General features: G+C 22.6%; 11 protein-coding genes across 11 annotated transcripts; 7 read left to right on the top strand and 4 right to left on the bottom strand.

The window, feature by feature from the left end:
- Positions 1–151: 151 nt before the first annotated feature.
- On the top strand, positions 152–523 carry cgd6_360 (hypothetical protein; the record flags this gene model as incomplete). The annotated part of the gene is made up of 1 exon (XM_625371.1): positions 152–523. One exon carries the CDS (start codon positions 152–154, stop codon positions 521–523), a length of 372 nt encoding a protein of 123 aa, XP_625371.1.
- Positions 524–855: 332 nt separating this feature from the next.
- cgd6_350 (hypothetical protein) lies at positions 856–1,422 on the top strand (the record flags this gene model as incomplete). The annotated part of the gene is made up of 1 exon (XM_001388261.1): positions 856–1,422. A coding segment is annotated over one exon (567 nt), but the record flags the coding sequence as incomplete, so codon positions are not given.
- A 515-nt stretch (positions 1,423–1,937) lies between these two features.
- Positions 1,938–2,270, bottom strand: cgd6_340 (hypothetical protein; the record flags this gene model as incomplete). Its single annotated transcript, XM_625370.1, has 1 exon — positions 1,938–2,270. One exon carries the CDS (start codon positions 2,268–2,270, stop codon positions 1,938–1,940), a length of 333 nt encoding a protein of 110 aa, XP_625370.1.
- A 928-nt stretch (positions 2,271–3,198) lies between these two features.
- cgd6_330 (hypothetical protein) lies at positions 3,199–3,723 on the top strand (the record flags this gene model as incomplete). Its single annotated transcript, XM_625369.1, has 1 exon — positions 3,199–3,723. A coding segment is annotated over one exon (525 nt), but the record flags the coding sequence as incomplete, so codon positions are not given.
- A 207-nt stretch (positions 3,724–3,930) lies between these two features.
- Positions 3,931–6,357, bottom strand: cgd6_320 (conserved hypothetical protein; the record flags this gene model as incomplete). The annotated part of the gene is made up of 1 exon (XM_625368.1): positions 3,931–6,357. The coding sequence occupies one exon, from the start codon at positions 6,355–6,357 to the stop codon at positions 3,931–3,933; it is 2,427 nt and encodes an 808-aa protein (XP_625368.1).
- A 3,393-nt stretch (positions 6,358–9,750) lies between these two features.
- On the bottom strand, positions 9,751–10,728 carry cgd6_310 (hypothetical protein; the record flags this gene model as incomplete). Its single annotated transcript, XM_625367.1, has 1 exon — positions 9,751–10,728. One exon carries the CDS (start codon positions 10,726–10,728, stop codon positions 9,751–9,753), a length of 978 nt encoding a protein of 325 aa, XP_625367.1.
- Positions 10,729–12,259: 1,531 nt separating this feature from the next.
- On the top strand, positions 12,260–12,922 carry cgd6_300 (hypothetical protein; the record flags this gene model as incomplete). The annotated part of the gene is made up of 1 exon (XM_625366.1): positions 12,260–12,922. One exon carries the CDS (start codon positions 12,260–12,262, stop codon positions 12,920–12,922), a length of 663 nt encoding a protein of 220 aa, XP_625366.1.
- Positions 12,923–13,332: 410 nt separating this feature from the next.
- cgd6_290 (hypothetical protein) lies at positions 13,333–14,286 on the top strand (the record flags this gene model as incomplete). The annotated part of the gene is made up of 1 exon (XM_625365.1): positions 13,333–14,286. One exon carries the CDS (start codon positions 13,333–13,335, stop codon positions 14,284–14,286), a length of 954 nt encoding a protein of 317 aa, XP_625365.1.
- Positions 14,287–14,380: 94 nt separating this feature from the next.
- cgd6_280 (hypothetical protein) lies at positions 14,381–15,187 on the top strand (the record flags this gene model as incomplete). Its single annotated transcript, XM_001388260.1, has 1 exon — positions 14,381–15,187. A coding segment is annotated over one exon (807 nt), but the record flags the coding sequence as incomplete, so codon positions are not given.
- Positions 15,188–15,760: 573 nt separating this feature from the next.
- cgd6_270 (hypothetical protein) lies at positions 15,761–19,753 on the top strand (the record flags this gene model as incomplete). Its single annotated transcript, XM_001388259.1, has 1 exon — positions 15,761–19,753. The coding sequence occupies one exon, from the start codon at positions 15,761–15,763 to the stop codon at positions 19,751–19,753; it is 3,993 nt and encodes a 1,330-aa protein (XP_001388296.1).
- Positions 19,754–20,025: 272 nt separating this feature from the next.
- On the bottom strand, positions 20,026–21,177 carry cgd6_260 (hypothetical protein with 4 transmembrane domains; the record flags this gene model as incomplete). Its single annotated transcript, XM_625364.1, has 1 exon — positions 20,026–21,177. The coding sequence occupies one exon, from the start codon at positions 21,175–21,177 to the stop codon at positions 20,026–20,028; it is 1,152 nt and encodes a 383-aa protein (XP_625364.1).
- Positions 21,178–21,434: the final 257 nt, after the last annotated feature.

Raw genomic sequence — 21,434 nt, 5'->3', positions numbered from 1 at the left:
ATGGTTATTAAATAAAAATTATAGAGATATATTAAAATTACCAATTGAAAATACATCCTCACAATCATTATTAAATAATAATGATAATAATACTCAAAATAATATCGATAATATTGATAATAATATTAATAAATTGGGTGGAATTTGTAATATGACAGCAAGATTAAGAGATTCAAGAAATACAATAATTAATTCAAGTTTTATATTAAATTATGAAAATAATAATAAATTAACAATCAATACATCAACAATCAATATATCATTGATAGTATTTACAAAAGATGGTCATTTTAGAATATATTCTTGTCAAGATTCACCATTATTTCATAATTGGTCAATCATAGAACAATTTACATGTAATATATCAATCAATAGTTATCAAATGACATCATTTTCATTTATTAATAATTTAACAATTATTGAAAATGATATATATAATATGAATTTGATTGCTATTGGTTCAAATAATGGTATGATAAGTATTTTTATTAAATTAAATTCTATTATGGATGATCAAATATAGTAATAATGTTATTAATAATAATCAAATAAATAATGATGATAATATTGATAAAAAATCTAATGAATTATTTTCTACATGGGATTGTTTATATGATACAAAAGATATTAATACTCGAAATAATAATAAAAATGAGGATGATGTATTAACAGGATTATTAAGAAATTATGTATTAGATTGTTAAATGGTGTCCAAATTACTCAAGAAATTATGRAATACTTGCTACAAGCCATGATTCTTTTATTTATTTTAGTAATAATAATAATGCTCAACAAAAATGGTAATTATAGTGATAATAATAATAATTAAATAATAATAATAATAATATATAATGAGTAATAATAATAGGTATAAATGGCGATAATATTCAAAATAATACTCTAAATAATACCCMAAACCATATAAATAATAATAATAATAATAATAATAATATAATTAATAATAATACAAATAATACCAATAATATTAATACCAATACCAATAATAATAATAATAATGATAATGATGATAACGATAATAAAACTGAGCAAGATGATATAAATCAAGTATTTAAAGATATAAATGGTATACCTTGGATAGGTATATGGAGATGGGATTTATATGAGAAAAAAAGAGGTAAATTAATATTAATTTATTCAATAATTAATCAAACAAATTATCCAACAAATTGTATATCTTGGGATATTAAAGGTACAGAATTTATTACATGTACTGAATATAATATTACTAGATTTATTCAAAGTAATAATATTAATACAAACGATCAAATAGATGATGATTTGCGATGCATATCATATCAAWAGRWTCMTTTAATTTTTCATGGTACACAATTGAAAGAACAAAAAGATAAATTTATTATAAATGATTTTCCTTTATTTGTTAAATTTATAAGACCAATATGATTAAAAAAAAAAAAAATTACGAAAATTAAAGTTTAATTATTGGTAATATTAATATTAACAAGAATTAAATAAATAATTATAAATTAATTAGTTTTCATATAAAAGTATGGATCTAATTTATATTTTTCATCAAATCTTGAAATCCATCTATCAAGAATATATTGTGGAAGATTTAGTGGAATTTGATTCGAAGGATTATTATTATTATTATTATTATTACTATTATAACTTTCAATAAATCTGAATAAATTTAATGCAATTTTTCTGGCAATTTCTTTATTATAATCAATTGGTGGTTTAGTCTCTAATTTCTGTAATAATATATTTGCAGGCTCAATTAATACTATAATTTTAACACTCGGTATAGATGAAATACCTTCTAAAAATGGCCATCCTATATTAATTAATATGATTGTGAACAATATTATGAATATCAAAAATTATTATTAATATTTAAAATAAAAAAAAAAAAAAAAAAAAAAAAAAAGAAAATGAACTTACCAGTAGTAAACATATCACTTCTTCTTAAATTTGTAAGTACACCAAGAAATTCCCAAGATTGATATGGAAAGAAACTGAAATATACTCCAGCTATAAATAAATAAATATATTTTATATATATAATTTTTTATTACAAAAAAATAAAACAAAAAATACTTACCACCAGAATCTCCAGTAAATACTTCACCGTTAGCAGCAACAACTACATTTGATACAGTTTGTGGATTTTGAACAATAGTTGAAACTATTCCATTTCCTTCATTAATAACAGTTTCAGGATTTCTTCCGGGAACAATAATTGAAATTATATTTGAATTACAATTTCCTGCACAAAAATTTGTATTCATTATAATCAAAATATAATTCTTCTTTATTTCCTTTCTTTTTTTATTCGATACTAATTTCAAAAATATATTTATTGTATTTATATATTATTACTTTTGTCCCACAATATATATCTCATAAATTTTCTTAAAAAAAAATAGTAAAAATTTAGGCGGGAAAGTGAATGAAAAAATTATATTAGTAATAATTACGTGTTATCTTTGTGTGCAGAATGGAGAAAATAAAATAATTAAATTTATTATTTTATTTATATTTATTAAAAAAAAAAAGAAGAAAAGATCTAATAAATGAATGGAGAGTAGTCAGTTTGAAAAGATTTTGGTTCTTTAATTACTGAGGGTTTAGAAACTTGAATTAATTGTATTTTTTTTTTTCAATCAATAAAATTAAAATACAAATTTTACATTAATTATTTGGTGAGAATAGTTAAACAACTAAAACCAAATAAAACTGTAAATCCGAGTTTTTTTTCCTTCTTCTTGATAAATATTACTTTTATTATTAATATTTATACCAGGAAAACTGCACTACTAATAGTAATAAAATAATACTGTAATTACTATTACCACTGTTCATTACACTGCTATTTCTATTACTAGCACTAATATTACTACCAATATTAACATTTTTTTTCGTTTCTATTTTCAAAGAATATATTAATAATTAAAAAAAGCCTTGATTTTCTTTTCTTTATTAATCTGTGGATTAATCAAATTTATTAAGTATAAAAAGAAACTTTTAAATAAGTTGTTTACATTTGAGCAGATATACGGTAAATTAGGAATATTGATTTAACTTAAAAAAGATATTCAGATTTGAGTGATATAATTAATAACTACTTAGAATAAAGTTAAGGGAGAAAAAAAAAAAGGAATTGTGTATTGGGATTTTAAAAAAAAAATCTGTTGTTAGTAGTAAAAAGGGGAATAATGTCGATTAATCCAGAACTTTTCAATCTTAGAGAAACAGGTAATTTTATTTCAAATAGATAAACATATAAAAAATTATATAAATCTTAATTTAAATTTAGGCGAGTTAATACCATCATTATTGAGAGACGAATACATGTTGATGTCAAGAAAATCAGTAAAATTTGGACTAGACGATGTAAATGAAAGGTTTAAAGGACATGGAGATGTTTTTGTTACTAATAAAAGAGTTATATTAATTAGGAGTAAACTTTCAACAAATGCATTAAGTAATTTTGTATCTTTATGTATTCCACTTAAAAATGTTTATAATTTGGAATTTAAACAACCAGTATTATTAGCAAGTTACTTGGAAGGGTTTGTTAAACCATGTAATAATTCAACATATCCTTTATCAGGCAATTCAAAATGGTGGATCTCATTCCATAAAGGAGGATGTGCAACTTTTGTCAGATCATTTTATAAGATTTATCTAAAAGCCACAAAAGATTCAATAACTGAAGAAGATCTTGGAGGTAAGTATTAAATTATTCAAATAATATATATATATATATATATATATATATATTTATTTATTTATTAATAATACTTTAATTATAGATGAATACGATAGAAGAAATAGTAGTAATATTGCTTATATTGACAAGACTGATCCTACTGTAATATATATCCAAGAATAGTAAATTAAAGCTATTATTTAATTTATTCTTTAAAAACTCTTGATTTTTGTAAATTATAAAATATTGGTAATAAAGGAATTTAGTACAGTAGAATTAGTTGAACATGTTGAAAGACTTGGATTACAATCAAACTTTAAATCACTAGTTGTTATATTAACTTCAGTTTCATTGCTTTGAATATTATGACTGAAACCTGAATTGACTGCATGACTATGATTATTAGTAGTAAAATCCTCATTATATTCAGTTTCTTTAGTTGCCATTAAGTCGCTTTCATAATAATTCTGTGTAATATTTTCTTCCAATATATCATCCCCAAAACTAAGCATTGAACTAGTATTAATTATTTGTTCATTGACATAATCTTCATATTGATAATTTCCTCCCATATTCTGTAAAATCATTGCTTCTCTTCCTGTATAATCTTGATTTGAAAAAGGAATCTCAAAATCATCAATATCATACTCATCCAAAACATATGATTCTAACTCAATTCCATATTTTTTGTTATAGTCAGTATCAGTAATATTTTCTTGTTGTCCTAAAGTATTCAAAGAATACTCTGTATTTATTGGCATAATAATTTGCTGACTTACAATATCCATTTCTTCTTGGTCATTTAAATGGTTAATATTATTATTGGATGATAAATAATTTTTTTCCACATTAATTTGAGATTTTTCTACTTGAATACCGGTATTGGCAGTTGCCGCCTGACAATTATCCACATGAATGCATGTAGATTGACCATCAACATATTCTTCTTGAGGAAGAATAATAGTATTATTAATATAGAATTGATTATTATTTTTCAAATATTTAGTGTTAGGTAACGAAGAAGTTGAATGATTATTGGATAAATTTTGGTTTCTAGATAGTCCAAGAAGGCTTTCCAAAGAAGAACTTATTTTCTCTTTTTTAGCTTTAAAAAAACTGGTAATATCAGCAAAATTAGAAAATTTTGATTCTAAATATAAATAAAGTTTATTATTTATTGGATCCGATGTTTGAGAATTTTCACTAAAATCAAAAATATTCTCTTCATTAACTGAATTACTATTAATATCATTATTATCCAAGTTATTATTTTCATTTACTATGGTTCTATTTGCTCTGCTTATAATATAAATCCCAACTAAAATAAGAGATTGTCCAAGTAGAAAATTCATCTTAAAAAATATCCCCAAAAGTGAATTTGATACGTATTGATTGTCATAATAAAGCATTAAATTACAAAACCCACTGGATGCAATTAATACTGAATTAACTATAGGTACAACAAAAATTGCTTGATATTTTGATAATGCAGTATTCCAAAATGCCCATTGTATTGAGCCTGTAATAAGTATCATAATTAAAAGTTGATATGTTAATTTATGAATTAGAGTATATACTCCATCTATTAATATTATTTGTATCAAATTCTGTACAAGAACATTTGTATATCCTCCTATAAGACCTGATACTGAACAAATACAAAATCTTTTAATTGGTATTGATATCTCAACTCTTGGGAATCCTTTTGTTAATTCAATAAATAATGAATTAATTATATCAATTCTTTTTTCTATCTTATTAATATAATTCAATATTTTATTATAAAATCCCACATTATTACTTTCATATATACTATTCTCTCTTCCAAATCCATATTTAATATCAGAATTACTATTCATATATCCATCACCTATAATATTATCATTTTTTATATCCATTGTTCTAATTACATTTTCATTAGAATTATAATTTAAATCTGAGTTATCCATTACAGAAACATTCTTTTCGTATTCGATATATTTACTTTTACTTAAATAATCTCTCAAATTCGAAATTTTTAAATGTAAAGTATTTTTATTTAAAATAATAATATCTTTAATTGATTTTCTATTAATATTATTATCATTTTGCTCAATATTATTATTTTCAATTTTATTATTTGATAATGTATTATTTATGTTTATTTCATTCTTGTATTTATTTTCTTCAGTCCCATCCAGTCCAAAAAATGATAAATATGTACAAATTAATATAAATGAAATATTTACAAAGCAATATAAAACAAATTTTGGTTGTGAATATAATATACCGAGTTCATGTACATTATAAACTGGTACATCTTTGATACCAAATAATATAATAAATAATAATCCAAAAATTACCAAACCTGTACCTTTATAATGCCTTGATTTTATTTCTTCATTTAAAATATACTTACTAAATATAATACTCCAAAATATATGTAAGCCAGAAAATGGAGTTACTATCATTGCTGATGCAAAATTTAAACTAATTATTATTAATATTGCATTTAATATACACGAAAAAAGTACACCTAATATCCAAATTGGTCTTAAAATAACTGGTCTTCTTTCTTTATGGTTTAACTCTTCTTCTAAAGTAAAACTCAATCTAATCAAATTATCGCCTAATCCACCCAAAATGGATGATAATAAAGCTGTGAATATTCCAAAATACCACATTTTATTTTCCAAATATAATTCAAATTATTTTATTAAATGATTTATAAGATGATGAATTGAATCAATATTTATATTATTTTTTAATATAATTATTTCAATTCTTCAAATTTAAAAAATTTGAAATAGTTTAAAAAACTATCAATCTCAATGTAATAAAATAATCTTTATTCCCATTCACTCTTTTAAATTTATTCCATTACCAGACCAATCGAATGAATAATTCAATTATCAAAAGAAGCAATTTTTTTCTTTTGTTTTAATTATTATTTAACTTGTATGTTAATATTTTCAGTATAAAAAGTTCTATATTTTACAACTTTCCTCCTCGATTTCCTTTTTTATCAATTTGATCACTAAACCTTTTATTTATTAACTACATAAATATTGTAATTAACAGCTTTTTCCCCTTGTAAATTTTATTATTATTTTTTTTTTGCCTTCATTTTTCCTGACTTTAACAGTAATTAGCAAGTCTCCCGCCTAAAACTATTTTATAGCATTACATGGAAATACTCAATAAAGTTTGCGCGCCATTTCAATTTAATTAAATAAATTCGTTTAAACTAATTAACAGCACATCACACAAATTCATCAAATAATTAAAATTCTAATTGGCGCTAAAATGTGCACTTTTTTTTTTCAAGTGAGAAAATATTAATGACGATTTTGTTTAATTTCTTTATTTTTTTGATCTTTAGTTTATTAATGTGAAAATAGTTTTATTAGATTATTTTGTTATTATTATTATTATTATTATTATTATTATTATTATTATTATTATTATTATTATTATTATTATTTTTGATAAGGCAAAAATAGAAGAAATATAAATATTAATAGTGAATAATAATATTACTAGCAATATGAATTTATAATATAAATGAAAATTATCAAAAAAAATGAAAGAATAACAAAGATAGGGAATATGAAGAGTTGTTTTCTTTTTTTTGTGATTATATTTGATGGACGACTTGTTTATAAATAATTTATTGTCTTGTTCATAAAAGTTTCTCATTACCCTTTTTCTTCAAATTCATAATTCATTAATAATGAAATTAATTAGTAATATTAAGGTAATTAATCATAATTATGCATTTCTTGGAATGAGTTGATTGTTAACCCAAGTATTTAATGAACTAGAAAGTTCTTCTTTAAGTGCATTAGCTTTTTGATTGAAGAATTCTGCCATATTTGAACTATATTCATATCTTTCTTGATCATCCATTTGATCAAGAATTTCATTTTGATTGGTAACATCTGGTGGACTCTGTTAATCATTTTGAGAAAAAAAAATATAGAAATTGGTTAAAAAGTGATTATTAATTATTAATATATAAATTTTGTTAATTTAAAACTTACCAATAACTCAATTTCTTCATCGGCTTCTTCAATGACAGAAGCAGCACATTCTGATAAATCTGATCCTTCTGGTGGATACAACATTTCATCAGCTGATGTCTTCTGTACTAATACAATTGGTAATCCAGCCTTATCTGTAAAAATTGGTATATTAATATTTGTTAAAATTTTAATTTTTATCAATAACTTACCTGGATGAGCTTGATCATAAGCTGCTCTAAGTAGTTTCCCGACGTATTCTAATCTGCTCATTAACTAAAATTGTTTATTATTAAATTGAAATTATAAACAATATTATAACATACCTGAGTCTTACTAGCCAATTTAGTTTGTAGTACTTCATCAACAGGCCCCATTAACTCATCTCTAAACTTGGAAATCCTTCTTTTTGCTGATTCATATTCCAATCTAATATCAGTGGTTGCGGTATTTAGATCTTCTGATAAATCATCATAAGGTCCTTGTACTCTATCCTTCTATAATTTTTTTAAAAAATAAATATTAATTTAACTTGTTTTTTTAATATTTTTGAACCAAACTTACAGGAATCATGAGTGCTCCTCCAATTGGTCCATTTTTAATGGATTCAGCAACACTACCAAGAATTCCGGTTGCAAGTGCTAAAGGAAATTCCGATTTAGCTTTTGAATTTAATTGTACTTGATAAGAATTTCCAAATAAACTGATTATTATTAGAATTCCACTGGAAATATACTTGAGTTTCATCTTTGTTTTCTACTTGAAATATCTTTCCTAGAAAATTATCTATATCAATCTAAAAAATGATATTTTATTTCTTTCCTCTTTTAATATTAAAAAAGGGGACTTTTAAATTATTGTTATTTTTTTTTATTATTTAATTATTTTCCTTTTCATATCACTCATTTGCATTTTTGCATTTTTTTTTTTTTTTTGCATGCACCGGTATTATGTAATATTGTCCACATGAATAAATTGAAATTTCTTTTTGGCATGCAAAAAAAAAAATAATAAATATTTATTGTTTTTTTTGCATGAAAATAAAAATTGGGAAAACGATAAAAATGGCAGTGAATCAAAATAAAGAGATCAAAATGTTGAGATTTTTTTTTTATTAAATTAAATTTGAAAATATATACAGAATTAAAAGTTATATAATTTTTAAAACATTTAATTTCATTATACTATTTTAAAGTTTGAAGTGATTAATTAGTCTTTTTTTTAAAGTGAACTATTACAGTTTGGTTGAGATTCGCAAACCAATAAAGGTAATTTTTTAATCGTATAATTAGATTTTGTGGAAAAATCGTAAATAGTTATATTTGGACATTTATAAATACCAGGATTACAAATTTTAAGTGGATACAATAAAGTTGGATTTTCATAAATATTTTGTGAATATGATGAAGAGTTAGGTTCTGGGAAATAATTTATTGGCATTGAAACGTACAAAGGAACAATGGGTGAATATTGATCATACTCAACAGTTACAAGTAAATTTAATGATTTATCTCTTTCAATAGGAAATATTTCAATAAGTAAATAAACAGTTTCACCTGGGTATTTTGAAATTCGATCAAAAGTACATGTTGCTTTAAAGTTATAGTTTGATTCTATTTCCAAATCATTCTCATTTTTTTGTATTATACTATCATTATTGCTATAAACTTCCAAGTTGTTATTACAATTACTTGAATTTTCTTCAAGATTAGATTTTGAAGAGTAACAGACTTCTTGAGTGAATGGAGAGCAAATTGATTGAACAGAAGCTTGTGGTGAACTTGGACTAAATAAATAAGAAGAAACTGCAGAAGATGATGATGAGAAAGATGAAGAATTGATATTATCATGATCATTACTGTTTTCATGTTTATTAACATTAATTGAATTGATTTGGTTCTCTTCTCTTGAATTTATAATATCAACTCTCTGATCAAAATTGATTTGAAGAGCAAATTGAGTAAGAATTAATTTTGAATTAAATTGTTTTGATTTCCATTTGATAAAAATGGAATATATGGGTGTAAATGAATCATTTCATCTTTTCACAATATTTTATTGATTTAAGAATTTTTTCCCACCTACTCTAATTAATGAACATCCTAATGACTGATTATTACCTAATGTAAAAGGAAGTTCAAGTGGGCTATTACCATTTAGTTTCAAATTATGACTAAATATATCATAAATCAATATTGAATCTGAAATTTCACCAATATTTAAAATCTCAATAAATAAAATCTGAGAACTTTCTTGAAGAAAATAATTTGAAATTATTATTGGAACTTTAATAAATATTGGCTTAGAAAGTGAATAAGAATATATTTTTGAATCTGAAAATTCATTCAATACTAATAAATCACCAAAAGGACTACCATAATTTAATTCATTTTTACCAATCTCATTACAACTCTCATTAATTTCATCATTTAATATTGAATTTTCAAACATGTCATTTTGATGATACTTTATCAAAATATCAAAATTTAATAAATCATTCCAATACTGTGGTTTAATAATAATTGAACATTGAAAAATATACAAGTTACATTCTATACTCTTTAAATTATAAATACCTATCAAATTTATATATGATCCATCATCTAAATTCATTAAATTATTCCCTTCCTTTCCATCATTAAAAATTTCAAGGTAATTATTTTCTTTGGTTACTAATACTTGGTACTGTCCTTCCCATATAAAATTACTCAATACCGATTGTTTTTCAGAATTTGACAAGTCAAAAATTATATCACATAATTTATATTCTTTCTTTAATATTATACCTACAAGAACTCTCCCACCTTGGTATATATTCAGAATCTTCTCATTCATAAATATTTTCTTCTTATCATTCAAATATTCCTCCAATAACTTATCATCCATACTCATTTTGTCTAATCTAAATTTTATATTGGCTTCATCATTTTTTGTGAAAAAAATATATTCCACACCAGAAATTTCTGAAACTGATAATTCTCCAGAATTATCAATATTTTGCTCAGTCATTTCTTCTAACATAATTTCATTCATTTATCATCTCACTCACTTTTTTTATTCTCTTTAAAATTTATATTATTTTTGCTTTTATTCAAAATTTAAATTCTTAATGCATTAAGAATTCAAGTGAGCAAGAAATAATAATATATCATTTCTTAATTCCCATTATTGAAGAATCTATATTTAATTATTTTAATCAAACACAAATTTGGTCTTTTTCAGTGAGGATAACTTTAAATCATTAAAAAAAATATTAATAAAAAAAAAATTAATGGTCAGCCCGCCAAAACTTTGGTCAAATTATTATATAAGAGAATAATATATTAGGTATGTTAAATTGGGGGGAGGGTAAAAATTAAACAAAAAAAAATGCATTGCATGTTTATGGCTTATTGCATTGATTTTTAAGAAAAAAATTAAATAATGAATAAAAATTAATTAATATAATTGGAGTAAAGAAAAGATCTTGAATTTTTTTTATTATTATTTTGAATTTAATTAAAAACATAATAATAGTTTAAACAAAAAAATTAATTAGAAATAAATCAGAATTAAAAAAAAATGAAGAAATTCAAAATAATAATAAAAATTCAAGAATAAGGTATCGTAAAATAGTAAAATGGTCAAATTTATATAATAAATTTTATATTTCGAAAAAAGTTAAATTTCATCAAAATAAACTACTATTTAAATAAATAATTAAATATATTATATTTATATTGCATATATATAATATGAAGAAATGGACAAATTTCTTCATAATGAAATGTTTGATATTTTAATAAAATCAAAAACACAATTTTATATTTATCTTATATTAATAAATTTATTATTTTCAGGATTAAGCAGAATAAATTCACAGTATGTAACAGAAATATATCAAAGTAAGTCAATAAATCTTTAATTTTTCTTAAAAATTTAATGATTTTATTTTATATATTAAATCTTAGCATGTAATGAACAAGAAGGTCAAAATGCAAAATGTGGTCCTGGAGCAAATTGTTTTATTATTGGAAAACAGCCAACATGTCATTGTGCAGTAGATGTTGCAACAGGGATTTCATTATCAGGAAATCCATATAGAGGTTGTACATGGGATTTATCTGGAAATTGGCAATTATATACAGGAGAAGAATCATCAAGAGTACAACCAATTTTAAGTCCATTAACTAATGAAGAGTTTTTATTTAGGTTTGATAGAACTGATGCAGTATTAGCTACCAAATATATTACAGGTTCAATATTTACTGTTAATGGTATAACTCAAGCTGCTAATGGATTATTTTCAAGATTATTTTTGGATGCAAATGATAATACTGCTGTTTTATTAGAAAATGCTGAAGGTTTTGTTGATCAACATGGAAGAACAATAACATTAAGAACAAGATGGGCTGATACAACTTTATCAAAGGCTAATCAATCATGTAAGTTTATTATTCATTTTTTTATTTTATTTTATTTTACTTTTCTTTTTTCAATTAATTTCTTAAAATATCTAGGGTTATTTGATAAACATGATTTAAGTGGTGATTGGTTAAGACCTGATGGAGTTAAAGTACATATTATGTATATAACAAAACCAATTAATTGGCCAGTAAAGTCAACAATATATAAATGGTTAAGAGCTTATTGGTTTGATGATGCATCATTAATATCTCCAATAAGATTATGTACAACATTATTTATGGATAAAACATATAAAGATGAAAAACATTCAATGTCAACTTCTGCAAGATTTGTTCAACTTGGTTTCTTTGGTGCATTAAGATTTGGTTCAAATAGGATTGATATATATTCACCTTCAAATGGTTATCAAATATTATCATTAAGAAAAGTAGGTATTAATTTACCACCATATGTTCCATTTAGTTTAGGATCAGTAGTAATACCAGAAAGTGATTCTTATAAAATCAATACAAATATACAACAATCATATTATAATCAGAATAATCAAGCTGGATATTATGTTGATGATTATAATAATTATTATGGAAATCCTAATTTTGAGTATGATAATAATAACTATTATAATGAACAAATTATATTTAATGGAATGGGTTTAGTTCAGAATATTACAGAAAATATTAATAATACAAGAACAAAAGTTAATAACAATTCAACAAAAATTATTAAAAAAGAACAAAATATTGATAATTATCATTATAAATTTGGATTAGAAAATATTAATGAGGCGGAAAATATTTATATTAGAAGAAATTTATTATAGTAATTAAAATATATTGAAAATATTTAATAAAAAAAAAAGTAATAAAAATAAAATAAATATAAAGGGAATAATGACGTGGAATTTTTATTATTAAAAAAATATATTATTTAAGGTATACATGAAACTATATATGAAAGAACACAAAATATAATAATTGTTGGGAAAAAAAAAATATTTTGAATTTTGAAGAGTTTAAGAATAAGAAATTATTATTTCTAAGTAATAATAATTGTTATATTATTATTTTAATCAATAAATAAATTATTTATTCAAATATTAAAATTCAAATAATATGCAGAAATAATTATTAAGAAATTATTGTTAAAGTAAGAAAGAAAGAAATATTATTAATATTATTATTATTTTCATTAATGCTTATTAATTTTAATAGAAATTATTATTTTCTTTAAATGGTAAATAATAAAGAAGAATATTTAATAAAAGAAATAATATTGGAGAATTTACCAATAAATGAAAGAATACGAATTAAAAGGAAATTAATATGTGAGGAAATGGATTTAAAAGATATTAATGATGATGAGATTTGGAAAATAATCAAAAAAGATTCAAAATATATGACTAAATTAAAAACAAATATTGTTGGTTTATTTAAAATAATACAATTTTTAAGATTAAATTATGATAAATATACAATTACTGAATATTGTGATAATATACAAGAATTGATAATATTAGATATTAATGAAAATATTGAATTGGATGAATTATTATTAAATGATATAAATGAGAATCTTTCAAGAATAATTTTTAAGAATATTAATAAAATAAAATTCATTAATAGTAATATAATATTAAATAATTATGAAATAAATTATTGGTTAGATTGGTTATTTAATAATATTACTTTAAATGGAAAATATGGTTTAGAATTATATTTTAAAGATTGTAGATTTTATTATAATAATATATCAAAATCTCAAACTTTAAGAATTGATAATAAAAGAAGAAAAATTTTGAATAATAATAATCAGAATATGGAAGAAAATAAAAGTTTTATGTTTTCATTATTATCTAAAATAATGAATAATATGAATTTAATAAAAGAAAAATTATTAAGTTTTAACTTGGTAAATATTGTAATAGATCAAATAGAATTAAGGAATATATTTGATTTGATATTAAATAAAATGGAAATAAAATTGAGTGAATTAAATATAAGTCAATTATTATTATTTGATGATACTAAAAAGAAAATTAGAAATCAGGTTTATTTAAATAATATAATAAAATATATGAATTTGGAGAAAATGGGAACAAATTTGATGAATTTAAGAATATTATCATTTCATAGTAACCATTTAAATGATGAAAATGCATTATTAATTATGAAAGAATTTTCTTAATAATATTATATTGAATAATAAAAATGGATTAAATTTGTCCAATTATAAAATTTATTTTGATTTTTCTAATAATTTATTAAGAGCAATTTCTTGAATAATATTGAGAAATTTTATATTGGAATTAGTTAATGATAATTTATTTGAATTGGAGATCAATTTGACAGGAAATCCAATCAATGAATTTTTTATTTTAAATAAATCATTTCCAGAGAATATTCATATTATTTTTGATTATTCACTTCCTTTAACATTTTCAGATGATTTAATAAATAACTTGTATAGTAGTTTTAATGGTAATTATGATGAAGAAGGCGATGAAGAAGAAGATGAAGAGGAAGAAGAAGAGGAAGATGAAGAAGAGGATGAAGAAGAAGAAAATGATGATAAAAATAATCATAATTTAATAATTCCAGTAAATTCATATTCTAAAGAAAAAGATGAGTCTCAATTAGTAAATATTAATTCTCAAATCTCAAATGACTCTTTTTTTGATAAGAATACTTCTCTAAATACTATCAGTAATCCATTAGATGATGATTCATTGTATGATTCTGATGATGATGAGGATTATGAAGCTGAAGATGACGAAGATGATGATGATGATGACGATGATGATGACGATGATGACGATGATGAAGAAGAAAAAAAAGAAGAAAGAGATGATGAAGAGTTGGAATTTGATTCAAGAAAAGATTATTATAATCAAGATATTAAAGCTGATGAAGGAAAAAAACATGAAAATGGTATCAAAAATAAAGAACAAGAATTGAAAATCAGAAATCAACATAAAAAAAAAGAAAAAACATTAATCGTACAAGAAGAAAATGTCATAGAATCATTAATATCTGAAACTAAATCAAATCATTTGAATTTTAAAAAAAATCAAGAAAAATGGAGTTGATTTATATTCCCCCACAGTCCTCACAGGCGCCAGCTTGGCCCGCCTGATTTTAATCATTTATTTATTACGTGTATAATATTTAATAATAAATATAAGAAAGAAAATTACTAAAGAGCAATAATTATATTTAGAATAAAGAATTAATTATTCAAGTTAAAATGCAAGAATAAATAAATATATATAAATTATTATTTTAAGAAAGGAAAAAAGTAATCAAATTTATTCTAATAAAGAGGGGTGTGAAGTTTTTTTTTTTTCTTTAATTAAAGAAAAACTATTGAATTAAATTGGAATCAATTTAATTTAAATCTTCATCCTCTTTAAATATAAATATTTATATATGAGAATTTTCTTTCTTTTTTGAAGATTAAAATTTATTATTAATATATAAAAGAAAGAATAATATATCAAATATATAATAATAATAATATATATATATATATATATATATATATATATATTTATATATATGCCTTGCCTAGATCAAATTATTCCTAAAGTAAATTCAAATTAATAAGTTAAATTGGAAGTTGATCAGGACAAGAAATAATATATTATTTATATTATATAATAATGTTCGAGTATGAAAAAAATTGTACATTATTAGTACCAGCAATTGTTGGTTCAAATGCACCATCAAGTTCAGAATTACAAAAAAGATTGGAAGATCCAAGTGATAATGAAAAATGTAAAGCTTTAAGAGAATTAATTATATGGATGACTCATGGTGAATCTTATAATCGATTATTAATGACTGTTATAAGATATGTAGTACAAAGTACGAATCATAAAGTAAAAAAGTACTTACAACTTTATTGGGAAATTGTAGAAAAATGTAATAGTGACGGATCACTTAAAGAAGAAATGATTCTTGTTTGTAATGCATTAAGAAATGATTTACAACATCCTAATGAATATATTAGAGGTTCAACTTTACGTCTATTATGTAATTTAAGATTCATTAAATTGATTCAACCATTAATCGAATCTATTTTAGAGAATCTCCAACATAGACATTCTTATGTAAGAAGAAATGCTGTCATGTGTATATATTCTATTATCAAAACATTTGGAGTTGATATTATTCCTAATGCTGTTGATGAAGTTGAAAAATTATTATTAATAGAAGGAGATATATCAACAAAAAGAAATGCTTTTCTTGTTTTAACATATTGTGATGTTGAAAGATCATTAAGATATATATTATCCATTCAAGAAAATGTTACTTATATGGGAGATGTTATTCAAATGGTATTATTGGAATTATTAGGAAAGAATTATAAGGATCATCCAAATTATAGAAATAATCTTGTTCAGCTTATTATTAATATTACCCAATCAGGATCTTCTGCAGTATCTTTTGAAGGAGCTAATACATTAATTAAGATTGGAAATTCTACACCAAATAGTTCTATAAAGATTGCTTTGCAAGCATATATTAACTTATTATTAACTCATTCTGATAATAATGTTCGTTATATTGTATTAAATAAAATTTCTAAAATCACTGGAATTACTTCAGCTTTATATATTCTACAGAAATTCTTTGTCAAAGATATATTAAGAGTATTATTATGTTCAAATTGTTATTCTTTACAGATTAAAGTTATTCAAATTGTGTTGTCATCATTATTAACTAAAAATAATTGTTTGGATATATTTCAATTTCTATTAAAACATTTACAAGATATTTCACTTCAAAATTATAAGTTTAATAGTAATAACAATAGTAATAATAATAATAATAATAATAATGTTAATGATAATGGAAGTAGTAATAATAACTCTGTTCATCATCATCATCATAATATTGCTGGATTTGGTAATCATGAATTTAATCAAACTTATCATTTTACTGCAGATATTGACTTTAATTACTATAATAATAATGATGATAATAGTTTTGGAATGGGAGGAGCAGAAGCTTTTGGTGGATTAAGAACAATGAATTATGGAGGAGGGAAATTATCTGATTTTCAACAATTTCAAAATTATCAGTTAATATTAATTAAAGCATTACATGAGATTACAAGAAAATACCATAAAATTACTTTTAAGCCTATGATTAATTCAATGATGACATTTTTATCCAATTCAAATCCTATTATTGTTAATGAAATTATTCAATTTCTTAGAGAAATGGTTGTTAATTATTCAGAATATCAATATGAAATTGTTGATCAATTAATAATTCATTTATCATTAATACAATTCAGTAGACCATTAAGAACTTGTTTATGGATTTTAAGTGAATGTGAATATGGAAATGATAAAAGAAAGATTATTGATATTATTAATGTAATTTACAATTCTTTGGAACCTTTACCTATTAAAATAAGAAATCATCCAAATAGAAGAGCTAGTCAAAGTTTAATGGGAAATGATAATTACAATGATGATGATGATTATGATTATAATGATAATAATAATAATTCTAATAATGATAGTTTTATTGATAATGATAAGATTGCTAAAAGAGGAGGGGTAGGAGTAGGAAATACTTATKCATGACAAAYMYAGTMGACWMWARMKGWWMYMYTGGAMGATGGAACATATGCAACTCAGGATTTGGAATGTAATGTTGATGGATATTATGGTGCTAATAATAATATGAATTCTACAAATTTATTAGGAACTAGTAATTCCCAATTGAATTCTTCTTCAACAGGTATTGAAGGTGGAAATTGTTATAATATTGGAGTTACTACTACTAATAACTTGAGAAATATTATTATTAGAGATGAAGATTTACTTTTAATTGCAAGTATTGGAGTTTCATTAATAAAATTATTATGTTTTTCTAATAATATTGGAATTAAAGATGAACAAGGAAAAAATAAGMAYGAAGAAAATATYTTGRATTTAGSYKTAYSTACKTTTAAYAAGSKTWTTSAYAKTAYWGYMTGCTKKTTAMSRYATTGTTTAAATGAYCAMAMWRSTGGWGGKRTKSRGRAWGATRCAACTCATAGATTAAGTCATTGTTATATTTTACTTAAATCAATTTACAATGATTTGGATCAATTGAAAAAGAATGAAGAAGAATTAGGAAATGAAAAAGATCTTAAAGATTTGGAATTGATTAGATTAAGTAAAAGAACAATCATGTTAAGAAGGAAATTATTTCCAAAGTTTCAAGGAATTGAAGGGAATGAAATTGAACTTGGAGGAGGAATTAATGGTGGAATGAAGTTGAGAGAGTTATTTAAAGAGAATAAACGTTTAAATAAGAATTCCTCAAGAAGATTTCCATATAATGTTGTTAATTTTAGACAATTTAGAGAAAAAGTATTTTCAAATAATGTGGATATAACACAGATTAATGATGATGATGATGAATTTGAATGTTTTGATGATAGTATGGTAATGGATCCTTTAAATATAAAAAATTCGAATAATGGAAAAAAAGGAAGTATTGATCAATCTAATACATCTAAAAGAATATATTCAATAACAGGTTTAAGTGATCCAATTTACATAGAAGCAATACTTCAAGTACAACATCAAGATGTATTATTAGAATTGATAGTAACTAATCAAAGTTATAAAGCAGTTCAAAACGTACAAATTGAATTATATCCTTATGGAAATTTAAGAGTAATAGAAAAACCACAAAATATTAATCATTTAGATCCTGGAAATACTATTCATGTTTATTCTGTTGCACAAGTAAAATCTATTGAGACTGGAATATTGTTTGGTTTTGTTACATTTCAAACCAAAAATTCTCAAAATGATGGATTAGGAGGAGGAATAGGATCCGGAGCAGTATCATCATCATCATCTCAATTATTAGGTTTGAATGATATTGTGGTATTGAATGAAATTAGTATAGATTTGATTGATTTCATTACTAATTCAAATATTCCTTGTCCATTATTTAGACAATTATGGTCAGAATTTGAATGGGAAAATAAAATTCCAATACATACAAGTTGTGACTCTTTTATACAATTTTTAAAATATTTGATCAAAGAAACTAAATTATCATTGGTAGGTTATAGTAGTATTGAAAGTATGATGATGATGATGATTGGTGGTAATGGTACCGGTATAAATATCGGTACTTATAAGAGTAGTAATACTAATACTAGTAATAATAATAATGATAATAATAATGAGAGTGATAATTCAAATCATTTAATAATGATGGATAAGAAGTCAAGTTTCTTTGCTACAAATTTGTATGCAAGAAGTATTTTTGGAGAGGATGCTCTAGTTAATATAAGTTTAGAAAAACAATTGGTTAGTAATAATCAAAGAGAAGGAGTAGAAAAGGAGCCAAAAATGATGATAACAGGAACAGTTCGCATAAGAAGTAGGACACAAGGTATTGCTTTATCTTTAGGTGATCACATAGTTTCTCTTCAAAGAAAGATACCAAATGATGAAGATATAATAAGATCTTGTGGTAATATTACAAGTAATAATAATAATAATAATAATAATGAGAACAGAAAGACTACCAGTATATCAATGAATGCAATAAAGAAGAAAGGAATTGAAGATGAGTATGGCTATGGAAGACATTCTCGTTTATTGAATATAGATTTTGGTGATATTTATTGAATGAAGAGAGAAGGGAGAAAAAAAAAAAAGAAGAAAAGATGATTATTATCTGTAGAAATCGGATTTCTTAGAGATATATATGATAGAATTATTGGTATTATTATTATTCATAATAGTAATAATATTTTTCTTATTGTTTTTTATTGTTATTTTTTTTTTTCTTTAATAAATATTTTGTTATTTTTATGAACTTATTTTCATTTTCTGTAATGAATGTATTCAATTTGGAAAGGGAGAAAAAAAAAAAAAAAAAAAGGAGTTAAGTTGGTAAACTACTCAATAGTAAGTTCTTTTGACTTGTTTTGAATATATCTTTCAAGTAAAGGATGATCATTAAAAAAAGATTGGTAGAATGGTGAATATTGGGTATAAATTCTTTTGAGATTTTGAATATAAAGTGAATGGTATTTTTTAACCATTTCTCTAGAAGGATTATTGTTATTGTTTAATTTAGAATTGTAAGAATTATTAATAATATCAGAATTGATTGGTTTTCCAATAACTATTAAATAAGGTACATTTCTGAGAGGTAATAAAGGATTCCACCAAGTTTCGCCACAAAATATAACACTTGGTAAACTGAAATCATTAAGAATCCATCTAAATCTCTTAAAATGTTGGAATTGGTGAAAAGATAAACATTCACCAAAAACATAAACTGGACGTATTAAATAATTGTACTTTAAACAATATTTAATAAAACCAAATCTTCTTTCAATAAATACGGCATCTTTACCCCAATTTAAAAGTATAGTTTCATGAAACCCTCCAGGAAACATGACTAATGGTCCCTCTTCTCTTTTCATAGTTTGCTTAAATGAAAAATGTGAGGCTCCTCTTAATTTTACTGTTGAATTTAATATTACACTAATAATCGGTTGCAACCATACTAGTGATTCTGTAACAATTAAATGTAACTTTGAAAAAATTCCACTTATAATAATATACATAGATCCTATTCCCAATATACCATGTGGATGTAAGCATAATAATTGTTTTGAATTAACATCAAAATCTGGATCTTCAATAATTATTTTACCAGGGCCTAAAATTAAAATAAAAATAATTATTAAAAATAGAGAATAAAAATTAATTAACTTACCAGTCCAATGATGAACATCTTTTGTTAATAAATTACTTAAATACTTAATAACACCAGGAACATTATCATGCCAATTAAAAATTATTGGTACTAAAATTATGGTTAATAAAAGTATTATCATATTCCAATTACCAAGAAAAAACCAATATACTAGTCCAACAGGTATTAATATTGAAATTCCCCATGTTAAAATTAGTATTGTATATGAAATACATCCTAAAATTGGTCTTATTCCGCCTTGTTGAAAATCAACTGGAATATCAATTATTTTTATTTTACAATCAGATTCTTTAATTAAAATTTCATTTTTTGCATTCTCCATATTAACCAAATAGTTTAAAAATAAGCCAAATTTTCTTTTTTTTTCTTTGTCTTTATTTATATTATTAATCAATAATTTTTATCGAAACCATAAGAGTTTACTTTCACACAAATATAATTACCAAAACCAATAATAATAATAATTAACAAAAAATTTCCCCACAAATAAAATAACAAACAAATTCAATTTATCTGTTTTTTTTTCAAAACTTCACCAAAAACTAATATTGCTTGAAAATTATCCTAAATTATAAAATT

Source organism: Cryptosporidium parvum, chromosome 6, assembly GCF_000165345.1.
Source record: "Cryptosporidium parvum Iowa II chromosome 6, whole genome shotgun sequence".
NCBI classification, from domain to species: Eukaryota; Apicomplexa; class Conoidasida; order Eucoccidiorida; family Cryptosporidiidae; genus Cryptosporidium; species Cryptosporidium parvum.
This window is presented reverse-complemented; position numbering and strand designations above follow the sequence as displayed.